At 43.8% G+C, this 21,464-nt stretch overlaps 1 protein-coding gene and 1 long non-coding RNA gene across 2 annotated transcripts; one reads left to right on the forward strand and one right to left on the reverse strand.

Moving 5' to 3' along the window:
• Positions 1-1,587: 1,587 nt before the first annotated feature.
• Positions 1,588-14,532, forward strand: CISD1 (CDGSH iron sulfur domain 1). The gene is made up of 3 exons (XM_027720945.2): positions 1,588-1,692; positions 6,871-7,076; positions 11,673-14,532. The coding sequence occupies exons 1-3, from the start codon at positions 1,662-1,664 to the stop codon at positions 11,760-11,762; spliced, it is 327 nt and encodes a 108-aa protein (XP_027576746.1). The 5' UTR covers positions 1,588-1,661; the 3' UTR covers positions 11,763-14,532.
• LOC120323369 lies at positions 13,049-21,429 on the reverse strand. Its single transcript, XR_005563740.1, has 2 exons — positions 21,123-21,429; positions 13,049-20,323 (listed from the first exon to the last, which is right to left on the reverse strand). It is a non-coding gene; the product is annotated as an uncharacterized LOC120323369 (long non-coding RNA).
• Positions 21,430-21,464: the final 35 nt, after the last annotated feature.

Raw genomic sequence — 21,464 nt, forward strand, 5'->3', positions numbered from 1 at the left:
TGGCAAAGTTTAGTCTTTTGTCAAGGCAAGGCCTGGATTGTTTGGAGAATGCTTGTATCTTGGCCTAAACTGCAGAACACGGTCAAAAATTAGGTGACTATGTACCCCTGTGCTCTGAAGATGATGAGACTGATGAAAAGGTGGTCCCGAAATACACCCCAGACTCAGTTCTCAGGGGGTGGCCCCGGGGCGGTCCAGAGTAAAGGCCACAGGGTGGACACATTTGGGATCGGACAGATATTGTTATAAAATGTAACATCTCAGGCACAGCGGGCGCGCGCATCGTAACATCTTTTTGCCTCTGCAAACCCTTTCCTTATCTCACCCCTAATTAACTGCTCCGGAGATTTTTTTTTAGCACCAACATCTCCCACGGCATCAGGAACAGCGGGGGTTTGCGGGTAACCGGCAGGGGTCTGCGAGCGGCACGGCACAGGCAGGCACACGGAGGAGTGAGGAAGGAGAAAGTAACCGTGTGGAGCTTCAGAACTGCATCCAAGGAAAAGCTGTGACACGCGATGCTGTGCGAGAGCAGCAGGAAACGTGTGTTACCGTAAATCGGCAAATAAAAAACCCCTAATGCTCGATTTGTGGGCATTAGCGGGCAGGCATTCTTTTATTATCAGCGCTGGACACACAGGAGGATAGCTCCTCTAGTCGTGTGTGCCCCGTTCTCGGGTCAGCGCAGCTAATATTTACTTACAATTTTACATGGTCAGTAAATGCCTTACATACTCACTGCTTCTTATAAAGTTCATACGTTTGTTATTAGTTCTTAGAAGTTCTTCGGAAGTCCTTATTTGGTCACTAAGGCGTCTTCTGGTGGTCTCTGATGGTCGTTTGGAGCTTTAACTTCACTTGAACTTGCCCCGTTGAGCAGCGTATTTACAGCTGGTTATAGAAAGCCTTTGTTCAGCATCTCCTATAAAAAACTGGATAGTTATGTTACTGCTACTTTAACTAAAGCATTCAGAAACTTGCTTATTCCACAACTGCCTTAACAGAAACTTACATTGTAAAGGCCAGTAGAAAATTACTGAACAATGGAGAATTATTGCTCTCACATTGCTCTCGCTCTACTCACAGAGTATTTTGAGTAGGTCATAGAATCATGAAGGTTGGAAGAGACCTCTAAGATCGAGTCCAACCATAAACTAGTTCCCAGACTGGCAAGTCCCTAATCAGGTACTCCGATAATAATTTTTTAAAGTAAAGACCAGTAATTCCCACATCAATACCCAAGCTTGCGAGGTTCGAGGTGGCTATTGCCGGGAGGAGATCGCTTTTTAGGTCATCTCTCCACAACTACACCGGAGAAGGCTCACAGAGCGATCTGTCTTAAGCGGTTCGCAGAGCTGCTGGGCACTCACAGCATCAGTGCCAGAGGGAATGCGAGGCTGCGGTGAGCCTGTGTCTGCTCAGAACGCGCAGTGGTGCCCAACACCCATTTCACAGCTGCCGAGGCCTCACTGGGGGCGCTGTTCTGAGCATGAGGCCAGTGATAGCTCTCGTTCGCTCCTCCCTCTGTCCGCGGCGCCGTAGCTGCCCCCACCGACCCTCCCCGACCTCCTCGTCTTTACGGGGCGGCCCCGCCGCCATCTTGGGGGGAGCTGCGCGTGCGCGGAGCGGCGCGTGCGCGGTGTAGCGTGGGAGCAGGAGCGATGGGGCCGGGGCAGAACAGCATTGTGCGGGGTACGGCCGGCCGGGGGTGCGGGGCACGGCACGGCACGGCTGGGCTGGGCTGGGCTGGGCGTGCGGGATGGGGTCGGCCGGCGGTGCGGAGTACGGGCCGGTCGGGGGTGCGGGATTGAAGGAGGGCAGGACGGGGCCACCCCGCGGGGGCGGTGGGGGGCGGCTCCGCCCCGCGTCTCGCGCCCCGCCGGACCCCTGGGACAAAATGGCGGCACCCCTTTTATCCCTCCCCTGCCCCCCCGCGGGCCGCGCTGCGCCCGGGCAGGGCTGGGAGCGGCCGGGGCCATCCGCACGACCATAAAATGCCCTCTGCGGGGCCCGGTTCGCGGGCCTTGAGTAACCTCCCTGGCCCCTTGTGAGAGCCCGGACCCGCCGAGCTACTCGCCGGGCCCTTGCGGCCACTTTAGTCCTCGGAGCTGACCCGGCCGCTCGCCAGGTTTTATCTGTGCTAGAGACAGCCCGTTTCAGGCACCTTTGTTTTATTTCTGCCTTTCCACGCGTTTGAGTGTGAATGTCATGAAAACCTGTACAGTTCAGGAGGTTTGCCCGGCTCTCGAAGGCCGATACTGTACAACAGAGGTAACGGTGGCATTTGCGCTGCGTAATTATTGACCTGAACCGTGCCTGAGACAGCGTTACTTGTTTTAAATGCTGTTGCACAACCGAATGGGATGAAAGAGTTGGGGTGGTTGGAGGACAGAACAGAGTCCCAATTACCTAATGTTTTCTAAAAAGTGAGCTTCACCTGCTTGACTGTGGTTTCCGCTTGCAAAGCTGCTCATGGTTTATGTGCTTCATTCAGTGGGCCGATAGTTTTGGCTTGTTTTTCTTTTGGAGTGGAGGGTGTACGCTGCTGGTACAGAGGATGTTGGCAAAGGCATTAATCAAAAATGGGTTGTAGATCACGGAAGGCCGTGCTTATTGAAACAATGAAAGCACTGAGGATGACTTGGTAATAGTTTGCATCCAGGTTGTGTTCCTAAGGGCAGCTTGCTGTCATTTATAAGCTTGCAAGAATTAGAACAGTTCCTGTACATTAGGAATTGAGAAGAAAAACTTTGTGAGGATGGGAGAAGAGCATGCTCCTAATCAAACTGCAAATATCCTTCTTGTCTCAGGGAAGCAGGGGGAACGACTGATGGGAGAAGTCCTAGAAACTTCTGCGTTTAGGAGGAGACAAGGTTAGGTTATTGTGATTTCTGACAAGATTAAACTTGAAAAGTGCCTGGTGACTGGCCGGTCACAGTTCTTTCTCCAATTTGTGTGTGTCTCAGGCTGATGACATTTTGAAATCGTTTATTCCACTACTAAAAACTAGGCGCCAGAACTTTACTGTATTTTTGTGAGATTTAATTCCTGGTAGTAACTTTGGAGTTAATTACTTCTGTGCATTTGTGCCCCTTGGAAGGCAGTGAGTAGCGCAGCTAATGCTTTTTGTTGTGAGAGGTGTGGGTGGTTGCAGGTGTGACCCCACATCGACTATAGACCTGATCACAGTGACTTGTCTTGTGCTGCTAACTGGCAAAATCCGACATTCTTTCTCCCTCAGGTGGCCTCTTTATGGCTTCAGTTAAGTTAAACTTGTCAGTCATAATCCCATGTTTTGTGGATGCTGTGGAGTGGTAGAAGTGATTTTTGTCAGCTTGACTGCTTGGCTTTTCCTGTTAGGCTTTTTGCACAGCCAGTTGTCCTGGATGACTCTTCAGCATGGCTTTTTGTTGTGGACAGTGACACTACTGGACTATCATAAACAACTCTTCTGCAATAATATTCTCTTAATTGGCAGCAAAATGAGGAGAAAAATGCTTGAAAGTTACAAGCACTTCTGGAGACATAAAGTATGGGTTTTCATGTTTGGAGTTATTACTCTGTCACTTTTGAATAATATAAACATTTTCTAAGCAGCAGAGGTAACTAGAAAATTGCTTCTTAAGACTGTCTTGGACTAACTTTTTGGGATGAAGCTCTCTCTCATATTGCCAGTTCCTGGAATGTAAATTGATCTGTATCCTAACAAGGGTCTTGTACTCCAGGTGGACGTAAGACCACCTCAGTTTCTTCTTGTGCTTCTCAGTGCAGATGGCAAATGCCTGTTCTTCCTGCAGATAAAATCTGTCTGAGCTCTCTGGCAGATCCAAAAACTACCTCTGTAGCCTGGATCTGGAAACACCCAGAGCAGTGTTCTAGATGTTTAGAGAAGAGGGGAGAAACTGATCTAAATAAATCTCTTTTCCATTAGGATATATCCAAAGAATACAGAAGAGAAAAAATTTCCATCGTTGGCTTGTTGCTGTTCTCATCTTCTGATTTTTTGTTTACTTCTGTGTGCTGCCTCTTGGGACTTCCCTTCTCTTCTCTTTGCGTGTTAATTTTCCTGGAGTTTTAGCCGAACTGTTTTCCATTGTTTAGTGATTATGACATGGAAACAATTTTTCTGTCATGTTACACAAGCCTGTAGTGTCTTGTTTTGTAGTCACTTGTATCACTGTGTTTTTGTATTATACTAGAATTGGGAGTTCTTTAATAGTGACTCAAAAGTTGCTCCTACCGCTTTTTATTTTATAAAGAAATAAAAAAACCTTGACTTCCACATCAGTTTCACTCCGTTAACAGATGCCTTGTGCGTGACCTTGTGAGTTTGGCAGCAAACTGTTGAATTGGCACCAGAGATCTCTTGAAACAGCATTTAAAATCATCTGAAAAGTGTTTTCCTTCCAGGTGCATTTTATGGTTGACTTAGAAAGATGAAATGAGCATTCAGCTTTTCCAGGTCTGTTTGTGAAATGAGACAACAGTTGAGGACAAAACTTACTGCCTCTGAAACCCTGCAGATGATTTAAGAGAGAGTCTTTTGATTAAGTTAAAAAACTTCTCCTAAAATTTCATGATGTTTATTAAGGCAGTACTAGAATTTAAAAAATAGTCTGCTTTAAATGTATTATCAGTTGATATAATTTTCTGCCCTGACACAGCTCCAGAGAAGCAGTGAAAAAAAGCTAATACAGTAGAGAAGACATTGCTCTGTTATGAGAAAAAATACCTGAAGCTGTTTGTATGTATACAAGTTGCCCAAGTGTGTAACAGATGAGTCTGGCCCTTGGGAGAAGAGGTAGAGGATCACAGCAATACAAGATAACAAATTAATCATCTCTGCTTGCTGTGCGTGGCTGTGTGAGGGCTGGCCCAAGGGATGGTCAGAAGGATCTGGGTTAGCTGCAGATGTGCAGAACAGCTCTTCTGACTGTGCTGCTGGATTTTAGTACAGACTTTTCCTGCTTGCTGTGTGAGCCACAGAAATATCATCAAATATTTTTTTTTTCTCTTCTGGTTTGCTAAGTTGACCCGGACTTTTGGAGAGGTGCAAGAAAAGATCACCTTCCTTAAGGTGCAGCACCTTAAAAGGGTGCTTCAGTTTCAGGAGTCATCCTTGGTCTTCATTAAAGTCCCTCCCTCCCCTGAGATTCCATAGGGAAAGGGATGCAGTCTACCACCGTCCCTTCCTCACTTATTTAAAATTGCAGGTTATTTTTTCCATCGGCAGTGCATTGGCTAGCAGCGTGGGCAGTCCTTGTAATTGCTGCTTTCCTGAAAGCCCCAGAATGGGCAGTCCCTTGGTTTTGCCTGCTGCTGTTGTAGCTGCATATGACATTTCATCAGGGATCACTTTAAACTTGTCAGGCGCAGCTTGTCCCTGAGCTTGCTGAGTACCTCCTCCCTGCCACAGCCCTGCTCAAGTGAGCCAGGCAAAGGGTGCTGCAGTGGCTTTCCTTGGGAGAACCTGCTGCCTTGAATTTAAACTTTGGCTGTTTTTTTGATTAGTTTGGGCTGTTGTGCTAAATTAGAGCGGATTTTCATAGAACCCCTTCTTTAATTTCACCTCCTCACTTCTTTACCTTATTAAAAATCTGCATTACTCTGACTGGTTTGTAAGGGGGAGATAAAGGGTGAGGACTCACTGGATGGGTATAAAACACAGAATTCGCCACATGATCTCTGGGGCTTTTATTGTTTTAGGGACTTTGGAAGCAGGGAAATATGCACAAAATTCTTCCATGTTAATGATGGTTTTCTGTATCTTAATATCACCTTGTTACAGGGAGGGTTTGTCACTCATTTGCGGGGGAAGTCTCAGTGTATGTTGGTCTCTTCTGCATCATTTACTAAAAAAAGGAACTCTGAAGAATTTTTGCATCTTTTACCCTTTAGTAAGACCCTAAAGGAATGCCTGCCTTCCCTGATCTTAAATGGCTGCAGACACTGTACAGATATTTGTCTGATTACACATATTGCTACCTCCAGGCCCTTGTGGATCAGCATGGTGCCTATGAGCTAACACAGTGTTTTAGCTGAAGAAGGGGCTTGGCATGGCTTCTAGAAAAGTCTATGGGCGGGGGCAGAAAACCTTGATCCTTTTAGACCAATCTCACGTTGGCAATACAGCAAGTCAGTTGCTCATGGAAAGCAGCAAGAACTAACAAAGGGGTTTTGTCTCTAAAAAATAAACGCCTGCTATGATTCTTAAATATAATCTTTTTGGACCTTTGTTCTTTCCACAACAGTAGGATTTAATCTAAGATGGATTTTATTACTGGAAGCGATATATTTAATAATTTTTCCATTGCCAAACAGCTGGTTTTAGTTTTTTTTTAGTTACAAGATGCATTATATTTAAAGCTACTCATTGCCTCTGCCTCGGGGGCATCCTGCTTGAGTTGTTGGTGCTGGCTGTTGTTCTTTAGTGACTTTCCTGCAACTCAAACAGACAATACAAGTTTTTTCCTGCTACAGAGTGTACTTACAGCTGGTTTAATATGCTGAACTTTGAAACAATATACTACCCATGTTGATATCAGTTTCCCAAATAAAAGGTTAAAAAAAAACCCCAAAAAACAACCAACCCAAAAAAAAAAAACCCAAACCCTGCCAAGCTAATCCTCACCCTTCTGTAGAAGGGACTTGGGTGAAGTAGAACTCTGATTGGTAGAAAGGAGTAGATTAACTAGGTGAGTGTCAAAGGAAAATATTCTTCTGAAGTACGGAGTTACTACTACAGAACAGAAACATTTATTGGAAAGTAAAGATGTTGCTGCAAGCATGACGACTTTTACTACTGAGTAGTTTTAATAGAACATTGTGGTCAAAAAATTGACAGTCTCTCATTTTTTTTTTTTATTCTAGTTGAATGGATTGCTGCAGTCTCCTTAGCTGCTGGAGCAGCTGCTGTTGGGTATCTAGCTTACAAAAAATTTCTCTCTAAAGACAAATGCTGCAAAGCAATGGTGAATCCCCATATCCAGAAGGATAACCCCAAGGTAGTCCATGCGTTTGACATGGAAGATCTGGGAGACAAGGCTGTGTACTGTCGTTGTTGGAGGTCTAAGAAGGTAAGAGATGACTGAATGGTCCAATGTAGTTCATGTGCATGCATCTTTCAGCAAAACTATTTTTAAACTGCTTTATTTAGAGGAAACTAACTTCTTTTTCACCTAAACTGTTCTGCAGTGAGATGTAGCAGCATTTTAATCCATAAAACTATGCAGATTTATGCTGGTGCTCAGAGTAAAGACTGCAGATCAGTGCTAATAGTGGAAGAATGTTTCTGTAGCTCTGAAGATCTCTTGAAAGGAGAGCCACTGTCTCGAGCACAATCATGAATGACAGATAACATTTCATGTGACATTTTGTGTGCTACCTGTGCTAATACTGTGGCTTATCCAAAACTATTGGCCTGTTGGCAGTAGGAGCTCAGGAACCACAGTCTGAGAGGACCTTAAATACCTTTTTTTTGGAGAAAGTTGGAAGCTTACTCAGTCATAAGGTACCTTGCTACTAGTACATAGTGCATGGCAGTGCAATCACAATGGCATAGTTTAAACTTCTGTTTTTAAGCAATTAAAACTCTGGCCTAGACACTGGTCCAGCTTACTTGCATTTGAAGTTGAATTGCCTCAGTTGCCTAAAATTAGCGGTAACCTAGCCTTTCAATAACACTACCTCAGATTTAAATCTGATCTTAGGGATGTGTGACTCTTGATGGAGCTGAGATGTGTACAGTTTATCTACAGTGGGAGTTCTGGGATGTGCAGTGAGAGAAAGCGAATTGCACGATGAGTCCTGTCTGTTTATCTCTACTGCATGTTTGAAAGGTTTCTCAGAATGTGCTGATGTGTGGAGACTGAAATAATACAGGCCTTCGAAGCCAGATAACTGCCTTGAAATTTAGCTCTCTGTACATCAGTGAACTGAATAATAGACTTGTCAAGTCTTAGACACTGGTCTAATCAGGCCATACTCGGCTGTTTTCCAGGTGCTATAACTTCTGGTTCTTGCTGTTGTCAGATCTGACTTCATTACCTTGTGGGTAACTCAGGAGCTTGCACATTTGCAGCAGAATTTGGTTTAACAGTAAAATACTGCTAAGAATTAAGCAGCATCATGACTTGATTCTGAAATAATCCTGTGGAGATGGTCTTGTCTTCTCTGTTCTGTCTAGGGTCTGAACTGAAAAACATACAAAACTAACTTGAACCTTGGCATTTGTGCTTTCTGCTTCCTACTCGATTTTCTAAACAGAAATAGAAGATAGTGTCTGGTTATAGCGGTTGCACTGCAGCTCCTGCCAGTTATTTGCCATTGTTTGATATTATCTTTTTTTGTGTGAAATAGAACCCTTAAGAAGTACATCTTTGCACAGTTCAGGAACATATTGTCCTACTGAATTAGGGCTCTAATCACACAAAAGGAAGTAGATGGGGCTATAATGTGTGCGTTCTTAGAACTCTGATCTGAAAAGTCTTGTAAAGGCATTAAGGAAGTCAGTGGAAATTTTGGGAAGCATTTGTTTTCTTTTACTGGTGTTTAATGATGAGTATTTGAGTCAGAATGTTCTGTTCCAAAGAGAGTAGTTTACAGTTTTGCTGCCTTCCTCTTGCCCTGATGGCCTGACCTCGAAGGATGGGTAGCATAATCTTTAAGATGGTGTATGTGCTTCTTCTCATGTTCCTATTGCCAAGCAGTAATCAAATACATCATTCTCACATGCTTGTCATCTTTGGAAATTGTCAGATAGCATTATCTGGTTCTTACAGTTCTCAAACTGTTAAAATTTGTAATAATATGGTGTCAAAACGTGGAATGTGTGTGCTTCTAGTGTGGGAAATCAAAATTACTTCAAATGCATGAAGTACCTGCTGTGTTTTTGTTGTATAAGTGGCGTGTAAAATTTAGAAGAGATGTCCTTTTGTACCAACCTGTGTACTTCTCATCAGATTTTGCCTCACCTGAGGCATGAAGCTGTTAATAGAGCCACTAGTGTTAGGAACCACAGGCTACTCTGTTGCCCTGATGGCACTCGTGCACTTAGGCCTCAGGGTGTTCCTCCTCTATAGGGAATAACAAAACAGTTGGACTATACCAGGGTGTTTTGGAGTAACTCTTGAAAAAGAGCAGGATTCTTTGCAGTTGGTTTTTTTTGTTTTTGTTTTTTTTTTTTTCTGAAATAGTGTACTTCAGAGGCTTTTGTGCTGGCCAGTGTCTTTGTGGAGTGTATGTGTTTAAAAAACCCCCACATATGGTATCGTCAAATAAATCTGTCTTGGGGTGTAATTATCTGTTAATAATAGGTTAATAAATGATCCTTTTCTGTTCAGCGGAGTTGTCAAGTTTTGTGAAGAAACCCAGTGTTCAAACTTATCAGTGTAGAGGCAGTAGTTTTGTCTTGAAACTAAACTGTAATTAAAGTTAGAACACTTGTTTTCTTCCTTGTCTTCATTTTTAACTGTGTGAGTTAGGGGAGGGGAGACTTAATTTCCTTTCTTTTACAATGACCTGCAGCCTCTGTGTCTTCCAGAGAAGTATTAGTCCCCAGTCTGTGGGTTGAGGAATATTGCTGCAGACTATCAGCAAAAATAGAGGTAGAGAATCCAAGCCTGTTTGGTGTCAAGGGAAATCAGCTGAGCTGTCCAGATCAGTGCACAATTCCCTCAGGGTTTGAGCTTTGGCCACTATTGCTAGCCTGCTTTATGTTAATCAGGGATGAACACGTGTCAGGCCAGGGATTCATCTATTCAGTACCTGGGCTTCAAGGTGACCACCAAGCAGGTGCTCCAGAAAAGGGTGTTTGGTTTGGTCTTTTTCCTGAGAAACTGAAATCTGGTGTACCAGCCCCTGGGAGCCAGTGTTTCTGGGCCCAGCTGACCAGTAGGATGAATTCAGAGCAGTCAGCATTGGTAGCTGTTAAAGATGTCTTGATGCTATCTGAAGCCTGTGAATCCTGCTATTTTTGTCACTTGCACAGTTGAAGTGATGATGTTGCTGTAGCTGGACCTTGGGCTTGCCTCCTTGGAGCTTGCAAATGTTAATGTCTGATGGAAGCTGTGTTGATGCTTCTGTGAAGACCAGCGTACTGCAGTGTTGCATGGAAAAACAACTGGCCCAGGAACTTCTGGGTTGGAAGCTGGTCAGTGTCTCATGAACATAAATTCCTGTTTGCTCAGATTTTGTCCAGGTATCTGTCACTATTTACTCATTGAGTCACAAATGACTGATGGGATGATAAAGTTTCTGCATGGATCAGCTTACATGAGCATTCTCTGAATTCAAGGTTTCTTTATTCATAAACATCACCTGAGACTTTTAGTGTAGGTTTTAACATTTTGTAATTGTGAAAAAACAAAAACCCCACCTGACCTCTCCTTCCCTTCCAACACTACCCTACTGAGCAGGTGAGGTTATTTTTAAAGCTCTGTATATTGTTTCATTATATTGGTTTTGTGCAGTACTTTGAAATTTTTTATTCTAAGCATGGGTGATAGGGTATTAATGTTTTAAAAGGCTGTGACTCAGGCATGAACATTGGGATTGGTGGAGCATTGAAGACCAACTGTGATGGTACTGCAAGGGAATACTGCTGTTGCAAAGGCAAAAATGAAGTAATGCCCAACTTCGATTCCCATTACTTCTAAGCAAACAAAATAGTAACTGAATGCAAAATACCAGTGTGTGATTTCTGTGATTGTCTCCAGAGTTTCCTATAAGAGGAGGCATAGCCCTGAAATACATCCTTGAGAAGTGATGGGATCTAACCTCATTCTTGCTACCTCACAGAATGTCTTTTGGCTCTTGTACGTGAAAAGGGCTGCCCAGAAACAGAGTGGTTGTCACCAGTCTGGGACTTGGGCAGTTACAGCTGGCTAGAGTTGTCCCTGTAGTTCTTGCTCTGACCAGCCTGTTCTAGGGTGGGGTTTGGTTGTTTTGTTTTTTTTTAAAAAGGAACAAACATTTCTTGAAATTACTTCCAACTGACATGGCTGTTAAGGGCAGCACTGAGGAAGTGCAGCTTATTTCCATTAGCCAGTCAGAGTACTAATGTGGAAGCCAGCTTGTGCAAAGGGACTGTTGCGTGGATGAGATAAGCTGTGTCAGGGTGGAGCAAAGCTGGCTCACCACTCCAGCTGTCTGGAGTCAGGACTAGTATGTACGTGTGTCTCTCATTTAAGAGGTGAGCTATGGAAACTGTCCTTTTTGTTATCATATGCTATGGAAAACCAGGGAGATAATGGAGCTAAGGATCTCTTCGTGTCTCTCTTTCTCACCCCACTTACCGTCTGGTACTGCACTCAACTCTGGCTGTCACCTGGGAAAATGGAGTGTGGGGCAAGGTTGAGAGCAAGGTGCTCCAGGTAGGTTATAGTTGAAGGTCTGCTCAGGCTGCACTTTCCTTATGCTGGCCTGAGGCAGGAACACCAAACAGAGTTCAGGTTAGTGGCTGCTTTTCTAGATTGAGCCTCTTGTCCACTCTATAGTAACCAGGGTAAAACTAGCATTCAGCCAAAACTCTGGGACACCTGCATTGCCAGCACAAAAGTTGTAGTCTGTGGTCACAGTGGATTTAATGAGAAAATGTCTAACAAACTTTCAGTCTAGGTTCTTAATTCTGTCTCTGGATGTACTTTAGATGTGTTTATATTTTCTTTTTTCAGTTCCCACTTTGTGATGGCTCTCACACAAAGCACAACGAGGAAACTGGCGACAACGTTGGGCCTCTGATCATCAAGAGGAAGGAGGCGTAGAGTGGACAGTAGAAGCTACAAAATGAATGTCTGACAAATCCTCTGCTCACTTGTAATTGGGGGAAAAAAATCCCACAAATCCTTTGTCGTGTCACTGAAGACTTCCCAATGTAGTATATACATTAGGCTTCAGCATGTGTATTTTCTCTGGTGCTTGTTGTCCTTCAATCACTACAATGCATAATTTACTAAATAGTCATGGTTTAAATTTTTGGTCCTGTAAAGTGTGTGTACCCCTCTCACTGAGTATGAAACTAAAATGACGCACAGAATGTACTTCATTGGGAAATGGGTATTAAATTATTTTCAAATACGTGTATATCGAAAGGTAGATCCTAAAATCTTGGAGAGGTTCTAAAGTCGCAAAGCTGGGTAGATTTCCATGTAAAAGGCAGTGGCAGGGAAGAAATCATGGTCTCAAAATGCAGCTTAATCTCTGATTATGCTGCATTTTCTGCAGGTGTCATGTTTGGCCTGTTACACTACTGTGCTGTGTGGCTTCCGTAGAAGAATGAATTCAAAATTGCTGGCTATGAACAGGCAACAGAAAAGGCTGATAGCAAGATTGGGTTAGAGGGCAACTTTACCTTTGATTTTACAGCAGTATTGAAACTTGACCCTACTTCCATATGGTATCAAGAACATATTATCCAAACCTGTATTTAGAATAGGATTAGGAAAATGGTCTCTGCGAGAGCTTTCTTAATAGACTAGGGAATGACACAAAGTGCACTAAGGAGGGTGGACAGGGGGTGGCAGGGCTGTCTTTGCTGCCAGAAAACCTTAGTTTCACCTGCAGTCTCAGAGTGAAACCAACTTCCCCAGACCACAGGACACTTCTGTGGGGAGGCTATGCCAATTGATTCCAGAATCTAAAAAAAAAAACTAAACCCCCACACATCATCACAGTCTGCTTCACCATAAGTCTGGCCATGGTGAAGCTCTCCAGAGCTGGAGAGCTCTTCCCGCTGTGGAGGGAGGAGGCATACCTTTCTTACTATGTGGCCTTAGGCTCTATGTGTCTTAAATAACTCCTGCCTCCCTGGGCTGTTAATGTGGTTTAGCTGATTTTGCCAAAAAAAACCTGGCATGGACAAGGAAAGGCTTTGGGAACAGATGGAAACAGAAAAGGAAGGAAGGAAAAGACAGAGCTCTTACCCTCCTTTCCTATGGCACTTGTCTACTTGTCTGGCATGGTTGCATTAATGGCTGTCATGTTGGTTTCCTTAAATTAAATAGCTTTGATTTATTAACATGAAAATGACTACAAAGCAAAACCCAAAGAGTGGGGTGGCAGAATGCAGTTTTTTAATAAACCCAGTCTGTTTAACTGCGGCCTTTGCAAGACTGAGCACTTGATGTCCTGGGACAGAAACTACCTCAGGGCTGGATGAAAGGCCTTGCTAAGAAGCTGACATTTTAACCTGCACCCTTAAGGGTTCTTCAGACGATTGGAGCAGTAAAGGTTTTGTCTTTTTTTTTTAAGGGTTGTTGGTATGACTGGTTAATACTGAGGATGATGTTTTGCATATTCTCGATGTGAAGCTTTCAGAGGCTGAGGTCTTGGCCAGCTGGTCTGAACAGAAGGCTCAAAAAGTAGAAAAGGTGGCATAGGTAGAGAAAGGATTTGTAGGTGGAGTATTGTAGTAGGGGCACCTCTACTTGAAGTTGCAGTCAAATATGTTAGTTTGTCTTTTCTGCCTGTCTTGAGTGTAAAGGTACTGGATATTTTTTTTACTTGGCCAAGTACCAATGCATATGGAGAGTTGTTTTAACCTTAAATTATTGAATACCTTGCTTTTATCCAAAGCAAAGTAACTTCTGTATTATTATGACACTGAATATTTCTGTATTTTTGTCAAATACACATTTGAGCTCATCTTAATCTCGAGGCTGTAATGTCTGTGTTCTCATGGGTGTCCATTCTTTCAATGGAGTTACACTGAGTAGTGCTGTACACCAGTGCTGCTGTAGTCATAAACCCGTGTCTGGGGTGGGTTTTCCTTTTGAGGCTCCTTTTTCTGTCAGCAGCAAAGCCTGGCTGCATCCGAAGGAATAGAAGTTCACTGAAAAACTGCATTAATGGTCTGAGAGATGAAGTCTTGTAGTTTCAGATGAGTCTCCCGAGTCAAAACTATTTCCTGGAGTTTGGGCATCAAGGAAGTGGGCCCCATGGGAAGTTTTTATTCCTGGGAAGCAAAGTTGTAGAAGCTGAGTCTGTGTTGACTTACATCCTGGTGACTTTTGTTTTGGGTGTCACATTTTTGAATGTTGATTTGAAGTGGTCAGATGTTATTTTGAGGTATGTACAATTTCCTGTACTGTACCTAAAAGTTCTCATTATGTATGTGAGCTGTTTGAACATGATAATGAGAAGAGATACTTGGATTTGAGTAAACAAACTTGCCAGCAGTCTCGATGAGCATCACAGAGCACACTTCATTTTTTCCCTTAGTACCATAATAGGGTACCATGTTCTGATGGGCTGAGTGCTTGCCTGTCCCGGTGTTTTCTGAAATTTCTTCTGTGCTTTCCTCACATAATCTCTGGAGTATGAAGTGAGTTGGTTACCTTTCTACAAAGTTTTAACCATTTAAAAAATTCTGCACATGTGCAATTTTGACCTTACATTGAAACTCCTATTGGAAACGTGGTACAAATCCTCTTGAAAACAGTGAAGAATTCCTCCCCCAGAGTAAAACTTTCTGTTCCTCAACATGTAAGTGGTTCTTGGGAAGGTGAACAAATTAAAATACCAATTCTTGAGTAACTGAGTGTGACTCATGAGTCTAAATGTCAAATATTTGAGTGCTTCTAGAGTCAGCATCCTTAAAGAGGAGAGGCTGAGCATTGTTAACCTGAAGGCTAATGATGTGGTGGAGGCCAGCACTGCAGTCACACGCTGCTCTGCTGGGAGGAAAGAGATGCTGTGCAGTGGGGCCTCCACGAGGGCAGTGCTGGTTTAGGAGCTTTCTCTGCAGCCATATATTTAGGGGGTTTCAGCAGCAGTGCTGGCTGGCTGAGTCCAGGCATCTAGAAGTGCTGCATAAGTGTGTTAGGGACTGAGCAGCTTTTCATGCACAGAGACTCGTGCACTTTGAGTCCAGGAGTTGTATTGCCAGTTCCCCAACAGCTGGCTTCAGAGCTGACTGCAGGCCTTGCTAAAGTCACCATACTGTTGCAGTTGTGGCGCTGCTGGGGTCTGTAAAAACTTTGTGCAGTTGTGCAGCAGTTAGACTGGGATTTTCCTTTCAGAGCAACACTGCTAAAGACATGGAAACATGAGTTCAGTGCTGTATCACTGCATCAGCAACTGTATCAGTTGCTCAGTCCAACAAATTGAAAAATATTGTATAATAGCAGGAAGGATAAGAACATAGGCATGAAACTAAACATTGGTGTTGCAAAGAAACTTTGTCAGCTGGCTTTTGTTTCAAGTCCTGAAGCTTCGAGGCTGACAAAACCCACCCTGAGCCCTGGCTGGATTAGACAGAGGAGTACAGTCTCCTGTCTGCATGTGGGCAGAGAGGGGATGTCCAACACCACTGCCAGCAGGCTGAGTTTATTGGTGATCAACATCTCTATTTCATGCAGACCTACTGAAAAGACTAAATGCCTTTTCCTTGTTGCTGACACACATTCAGCCCAGCAGGGTTAGATACCTGTTCCCTTAATTGCTTTCTGCACCCAGACTTGTCTGCTCCAGTTTTCCTGCATGGATGAGCAGCTTCTCTGCACTGTCAGGTGAATAATCATTTTCCTAGAACCATGATTAATTTAGGATGGGTACCAGGGACTGCTGTTTGAAGCTCTCAACTGCTTGTTTTCTGTAGCTGCACTGCCAGCAGTGTGTGGTGCGTTTCTAGGTACGATGATTTCCAAGCTGCCTAATGCTGAGACTAATGCAGAGATCAGCTGCATAAACACTAATAAACATATAAATAAAGAAAGAAGAAGAGGAAAAATGAGGAAAAATAAAAGGTGGCAGATGGGAGGAGAGCATAAGCTAGAAGATTTATCATGTAACAGCACTATGTGGTAGCAAAAAGGGCTAAATCAAGTGACAAAATGGTGTGTTGTATTTCATTATACACCTTACCAGAGCCAAGTATAAGATGTACAAAGTGTCTATTCAGAAGCGTCTGGCACTAGGCAGTTCTATTAGCCAAAACTCTTGCTCCTCAGAGTTGAAGGTGTTACGTGCTCCAGCAACCATCTGTGGTTTTTCTTTCTGAATTGTTTGTGAGATCCCACAGTACTGGACAGAAAGCAACACACACTTGTGCCATGAGTCCTGCTAATGGTCTAATGTTCCTCCACACCCCTCTTTGTGAACTGTTTAATTAGATATGCAATTAGAATAAATAGAAGGGAGTATTTAACAGTATGGTCACAGAAGTCAATAAAATCACAGTAGGTTTACATGACTGTAGCAAAGCAGGATGCAGTCCACCTTTCCCATGTACAGTTTGGACTGGTAAGAAAGGATTTATCAGGCTTCTCAAGCAATGTCTGTTTCCTTTGATACACAGAAGCTGAAGGTCTCACATAAGCACATAGGGATCATGTGTCTTGTTATGTTTTTCCCAGCTGAAGACTGAACAATCTCTCCTGTCCAATTTGATACTGCACTGCCCTTAATCCACTCTGCTCTGCATCCTTTTTGTTATGCAGACTGCAGTTTTCTTTTGCTGTGGCCTTAATGCGTGGCACATTTATGCCGAAAAAAAAAGTGCCTTCTGCTCTCTGGGAGAAGCCTGTGCAAAAGAAAAAGGAGCTTTCTGAGTGTCCCAGAAATTACAACTTTAATGTGTGAAGCATTCAAAATTCAGCGTACTGCAAGGGTCTGCTCAGTAACTGCAACGTTTGTTCCATTCAGTCAAGTCAGCTGGCAACAGAAAGGCAGCAAAATGAATTATAAGGTAACTGACTGCATAACTTTTCTCAAATTCATTTCTACAACTGGCAAATATCACCAGACATGGATATGACACGGTCAAGACGCACTGTCTGTTCACCGCTGAGGCTCTTGCTCAAGGCTCGGGTACCAAAACAATGGTCAGCGCAGACTTTCACTGAAGTAATTAAATCTGTTGCTCTTTTCAAACAGTGTGATCTTGCTTTTTCAATCTCATTCTTGGGTCCAACAGCTGTGCGGGTTAAATTACTTTTTAGGGGTTGTGATTCTGTTGCTTTGCAGATAAATTTTGGCAGTAGAATGCCATTTAATAGAAGAGACTTTTAATGCCAGTGGGTTTAAACAATAAATAGGTGTTTAAGTTTGCTGCACGGGGAGGCAATGTAAGTCCCCTCTAGGGAAAGACAAACAGGCATTTTAAATAAACCTCTTGGCCTGTTAATAACCCTAAATCAAGTCCTGGGGTTATCCTAAAGCGTTAGGATGTGACTCATAAAATGTCATCCTGCATTTGTAAACCCTGAGCCAACCCCCTGATAGCGATACAACACTGTACTTGGAAAATCTTTAGAAGGACAAAGGGAGTATCTGTACCTACCTGTAAGCCACGAAATCAGGAGATGGTACCAAAGACTTCGATCTAATGTCTCTGTTTCAGAAAGAACCACAACTTCTTACTCAAGGATGTCAAAGCACACACATTTCTCATTGCCATTTTGTAGGGCTGGAGGCAGCTACAACATGTTGCATCTACACAGACTCTCCACAAATCATGTTTTAATTCCATCCTCTGCACCAATAATTAACGGTATATTCCTATTCACTGTGAGAGACCGAGCGTGGAAACTGGACTCAGTTTGTGGCATGCTGAGGATACACAGAGCAACAAAATGATGTCTTTTTCCCTCAACAACCTTCCTGCTGCTGCCCAGTGTTTTGTTGGCTGCAGAGGCACGCTGGGCCGATGATCTCAGACAACTGTTAATAGCGACTTCAGGATCTCTTTCTTGGGCCAGGACAGCCAGTTCCAGTGTCAGCATCAAAGAGCTTTGGTTTGGATTGTTTTCCTCCAAGTGCGTTACCACTTAGAGGTTTATCCACACTAAAGCTCCTATGCCAATATTGTGCCTTTTGTTCAGTTTTTTGAGATCCTGCAGGACTTCATTGTCATTGGCATGGTATTTGACTGCCCTAAGGAGGTCAGGAATATCCACAGACCTTGAGACTTTGTGCACATTCCCTTCTGCGGGTTTTGCGTGAAGATGTTGAATAAAAGCAGTCTCAGCAAACATCCACTGCAGCGTCCTCTACCACAAAAGCCCTTCCATTTGCTTTACATCCCTTAACCTCCTCTCTTTTCAAAAATGAACCTTTCCTCCAAATACTCTGCTTAGTTTCTTCAAGAAAATAAAGAAAAAAAAATAAAACCCAAGAAAATAAAATCCAAGGATTCTGAGGAAGAAAAGACCTGTTGAAATGAGCTTCTCACTTTTATAGTCCTTTTATCTTTCTAATTCAAAACAGACATCCCAAAATTTACAGCTGCGGTTCTGATTGTAGAAAAGGTGATCCAGAAATTACACAACTGCCATGAGTTAAGCTCACAGTAATTTTTAAAATGTACTATATTATTCCCAGAGAATGTAGGTTGGCTTTTGACAGCATCCTTTTGTTTCCATTCTGGAAAACCCCAGATGTACCAGTTGCCTGGGAGGACAGTAATGTCCATGAGTTTGCATCAGTTTGCCAAGTAAAATATTAATCATTGTGGGACCTGATGCTTAAGTGACAAGGCCATAACTAGGAAAGAAAGCAAGACAGCAACATTGAGTTTTACAGCCAGAGAAGACAAGGATAAGTTTAGATTTTCCTTTACTGAACAAGCACAAAACAGCACAGAACTTCTGTGAATTTACCAAAGGATTAAAAGCCCTGAGCGATTTTCAGAGGGCAACACTTCTGCTGTGAAAGGGCCAAGAAAAAAAACTGCAACGCAGCTACAACTTCCACGCTGCTGTGACAGTGTCTGCCTTGAGTTGAGTGAGTGGGACAGGCCCTCCTGCCTGCAGGAGCCCCACTGCAAATGCTCTCACCTGTCCAGCTGTTTTTGCTGATGGACATTTGTTCTCAGGTCCACATGTATGGTCCAAGGCCAGCTCTGTTACAATCTGACGGGCCAGCAGAAGCTACACAGACGTGGCCGCCCACTGCAGGAAGTGGCTTTGTGGGGGCAGCAGGGTCGACCTCTCTGGCATAGACATTGCACAGAAAACACAAAAGCAGTATTTTTGGTGAGGTGGGGATGAGTTGGCTGTGAACCATGCGAAGGGACAGTGAAAAACCCAGCAGTGCTTGCTGTCAGCGTACCCCTGGAGTACCAATATTTTGGCCAAGACCCAGCCCTACTATTTTGTTTACCTAATGTCCTCCTGCACTTCCACTGAAGTATGAGCTTATTTCCTGTACTAAACGACTGTGCATCTTGCAGTTAGTTATTAACTAGCTGTTGTGTTTGAAAAAGGGTTTTATTTCAGCAGAAAGTGATTCTTTTGTAATCCTCGGTCAGTTCAGGGGAGCTGTGCAACCTGCCAGTGAGACATCCTCTGGCAGCACAAACGCACGCCTGGTATTTTTTAGGCATTGTTAATCTGCACGTTTTCATCAGACTGACTGAGGCAACATTGATTTCCAGCAACAGTGAGAAAGAGTAATCCAGAATTAAACACAATTTTGCCAAATGCATTTGAGGGAGAGAGGGACTTGAGGAGGTTCCCAATCAAATGCCCCTCCTTCAGGAGCTGTTTGCAGCCTCTCTTGCTTTCCCTTGGAGTGCAGTTGCACAGCCATGAGAAGTTTCTTTGGGAATCCTGCTGGTAGGTTCAGCTTTCAGTGCAAACTCTTACAGTATCACATTCAGTGGGGAAATGAGTTATTTGCCTTTTCTGGTATTCTCTCTGTTTCATTTAGGAGAAGTTCCCAGATAAGATTAGTGAACTCCATGTGCTGAACTGTGAGGGTGGAATGAGTGAGCAGAGGATGGTCTCGCGTCACTTGATTTCTATATGCTGAATCTGACTAAAGCAAATATCAGGGGAAAGAGTTAGTGTTTGCTTATTCCAATTACTCATGCTTTATTATTTCTTTTAATCCTCTCCAGGCCTACTTCTGTTAGCTGCAAGGATACCTAGCAGCTATCTGTTGAGGACTAGGTGCCTGAATAGTCTTTAAATTCCAATTTTATTGCCTTTTAATTCTGTTCTTTTTTCCATTAAGATTTTGAGTTCAGGTAGATTGCAGGTTTAGAGGGGCAAGTTTGAAATGCCATCTCTCTTTTTCTCTCTGAGTTTAGACCCAGATTAGCTGAAGTATCTTGCATCTCTGCAGGGGGAAATATCTTTCTGTAAGGCTCAGGTTGGCATCCAAACCTTGCAGCAGCTGTTGCCACCGAGACCAGGAGCCTTCTCTCTGCCAAATGCATGCTCCTTGTGGGCTTTTTTCACCGTACTCCTCAGTACTTCTTGTGCAAGGGTTGGCCAGCTGTGGTATTTCTTTCCTGTGCCAGCAATCCCCTGGGGAAATTCAGCGTTGGGGATCTGAAGATAGGAGCTTACTCTTGCAGCCATCTGACTCCTAATCTTTAGAGCTGGACAGTAATGACAGGGGATATTCATGAGGGAAAAACATTTCCTGATCAGCCTTGTTACTTCAGAAAGGATCTTGCTGAGTTGTTACCCGTCTCCCCCATCTTACCTAATTAAGAGTGTAAAACAAACTGTTTCATGAACAATGAACTAATATTTTTTGATAGATTTATATATTTTGCTCCTTCCTCTCACTCTTCAATTCTCTAATTTCCCCTGTGACCTTCCTGCTCCTGTGATACTTTAATTTCCCCACTAAATCCCTCAAATTGCCATCCACTTCTCCAAACCATGTGCCACGTCTCCCAACTATGGGATAGGGAAGAGGTGGTAAGTAATAGCTGAGCTCACCACATCATCATTTCTCTGATGTCAGCACCAATTCCTGAATATGCATCAGCCCATTTTATAAAACCTGGGCAAACAATATATATCTGCTGAAATTCATTTTCCTGTCTCTGGTCTTGTTTTCCTGTCCTGTGTCATACTAATGCTAAACACAACTTGATACTGGCAGATACCACAGCAAAAGGGCTGATCTAATATGCACAGAGGTCTCCTAATTTTATAAAGGAATGAAACGGCAAAAAGAAAAGGCAGTAATTACAGGCTGATAAATAAAGCTGATATGTGCCATAGTGAAATGTTAATAAAACCTCCCTAGCCAGGCAGTGGGCTTTGGGGTCCTGAGAGTGAATGCAGGGCCATGCACACCTTCCTCTGCCCAAGGGGAGGTAAAATTCAGATTAGATATTAATCCCTTATCCAGTTTTGATCTGGCGTTGGGCCAAGTGCGCTAACCTTCTAATCCAAGACCAGCACCTACGCTGGTAAGGCGTGGTAAGGCTCTGGTTCAGGCTCAGGCTCCCTCCTCGCTGTAAATATTTATACGGTTCACATGCTTCGGTTGGCTCTCACTTGCAGTCCCTCCGATCTACTGGAGAGAAATTAAACCTCGGGGCGACGGCGAATTGCTAAAAAAATGAAGATGATTTGGGGGGTGTTTCAGGTTCCCGAGAACCGCGGGAGGAAACGACCCCTGCCCACCACCGCACGGCCGCGGCCGCTCTCCCGAGGGAGCGAACGCCGCCGGCCGGGCCGGGGGTGCCCGCGGGGCCGGGGGTGCCCGCGGGGTTGGGGGTG

The sequence above is a fragment of the Pipra filicauda genome, unplaced genomic scaffold, assembly GCF_003945595.2.
Source record: "Pipra filicauda isolate LSUMZ 115617 unplaced genomic scaffold, ASM394559v2 scaffold246_size1145428_pilon, whole genome shotgun sequence".
NCBI classification, from domain to species: Eukaryota; Metazoa; Chordata; class Aves; order Passeriformes; family Pipridae; genus Pipra; species Pipra filicauda.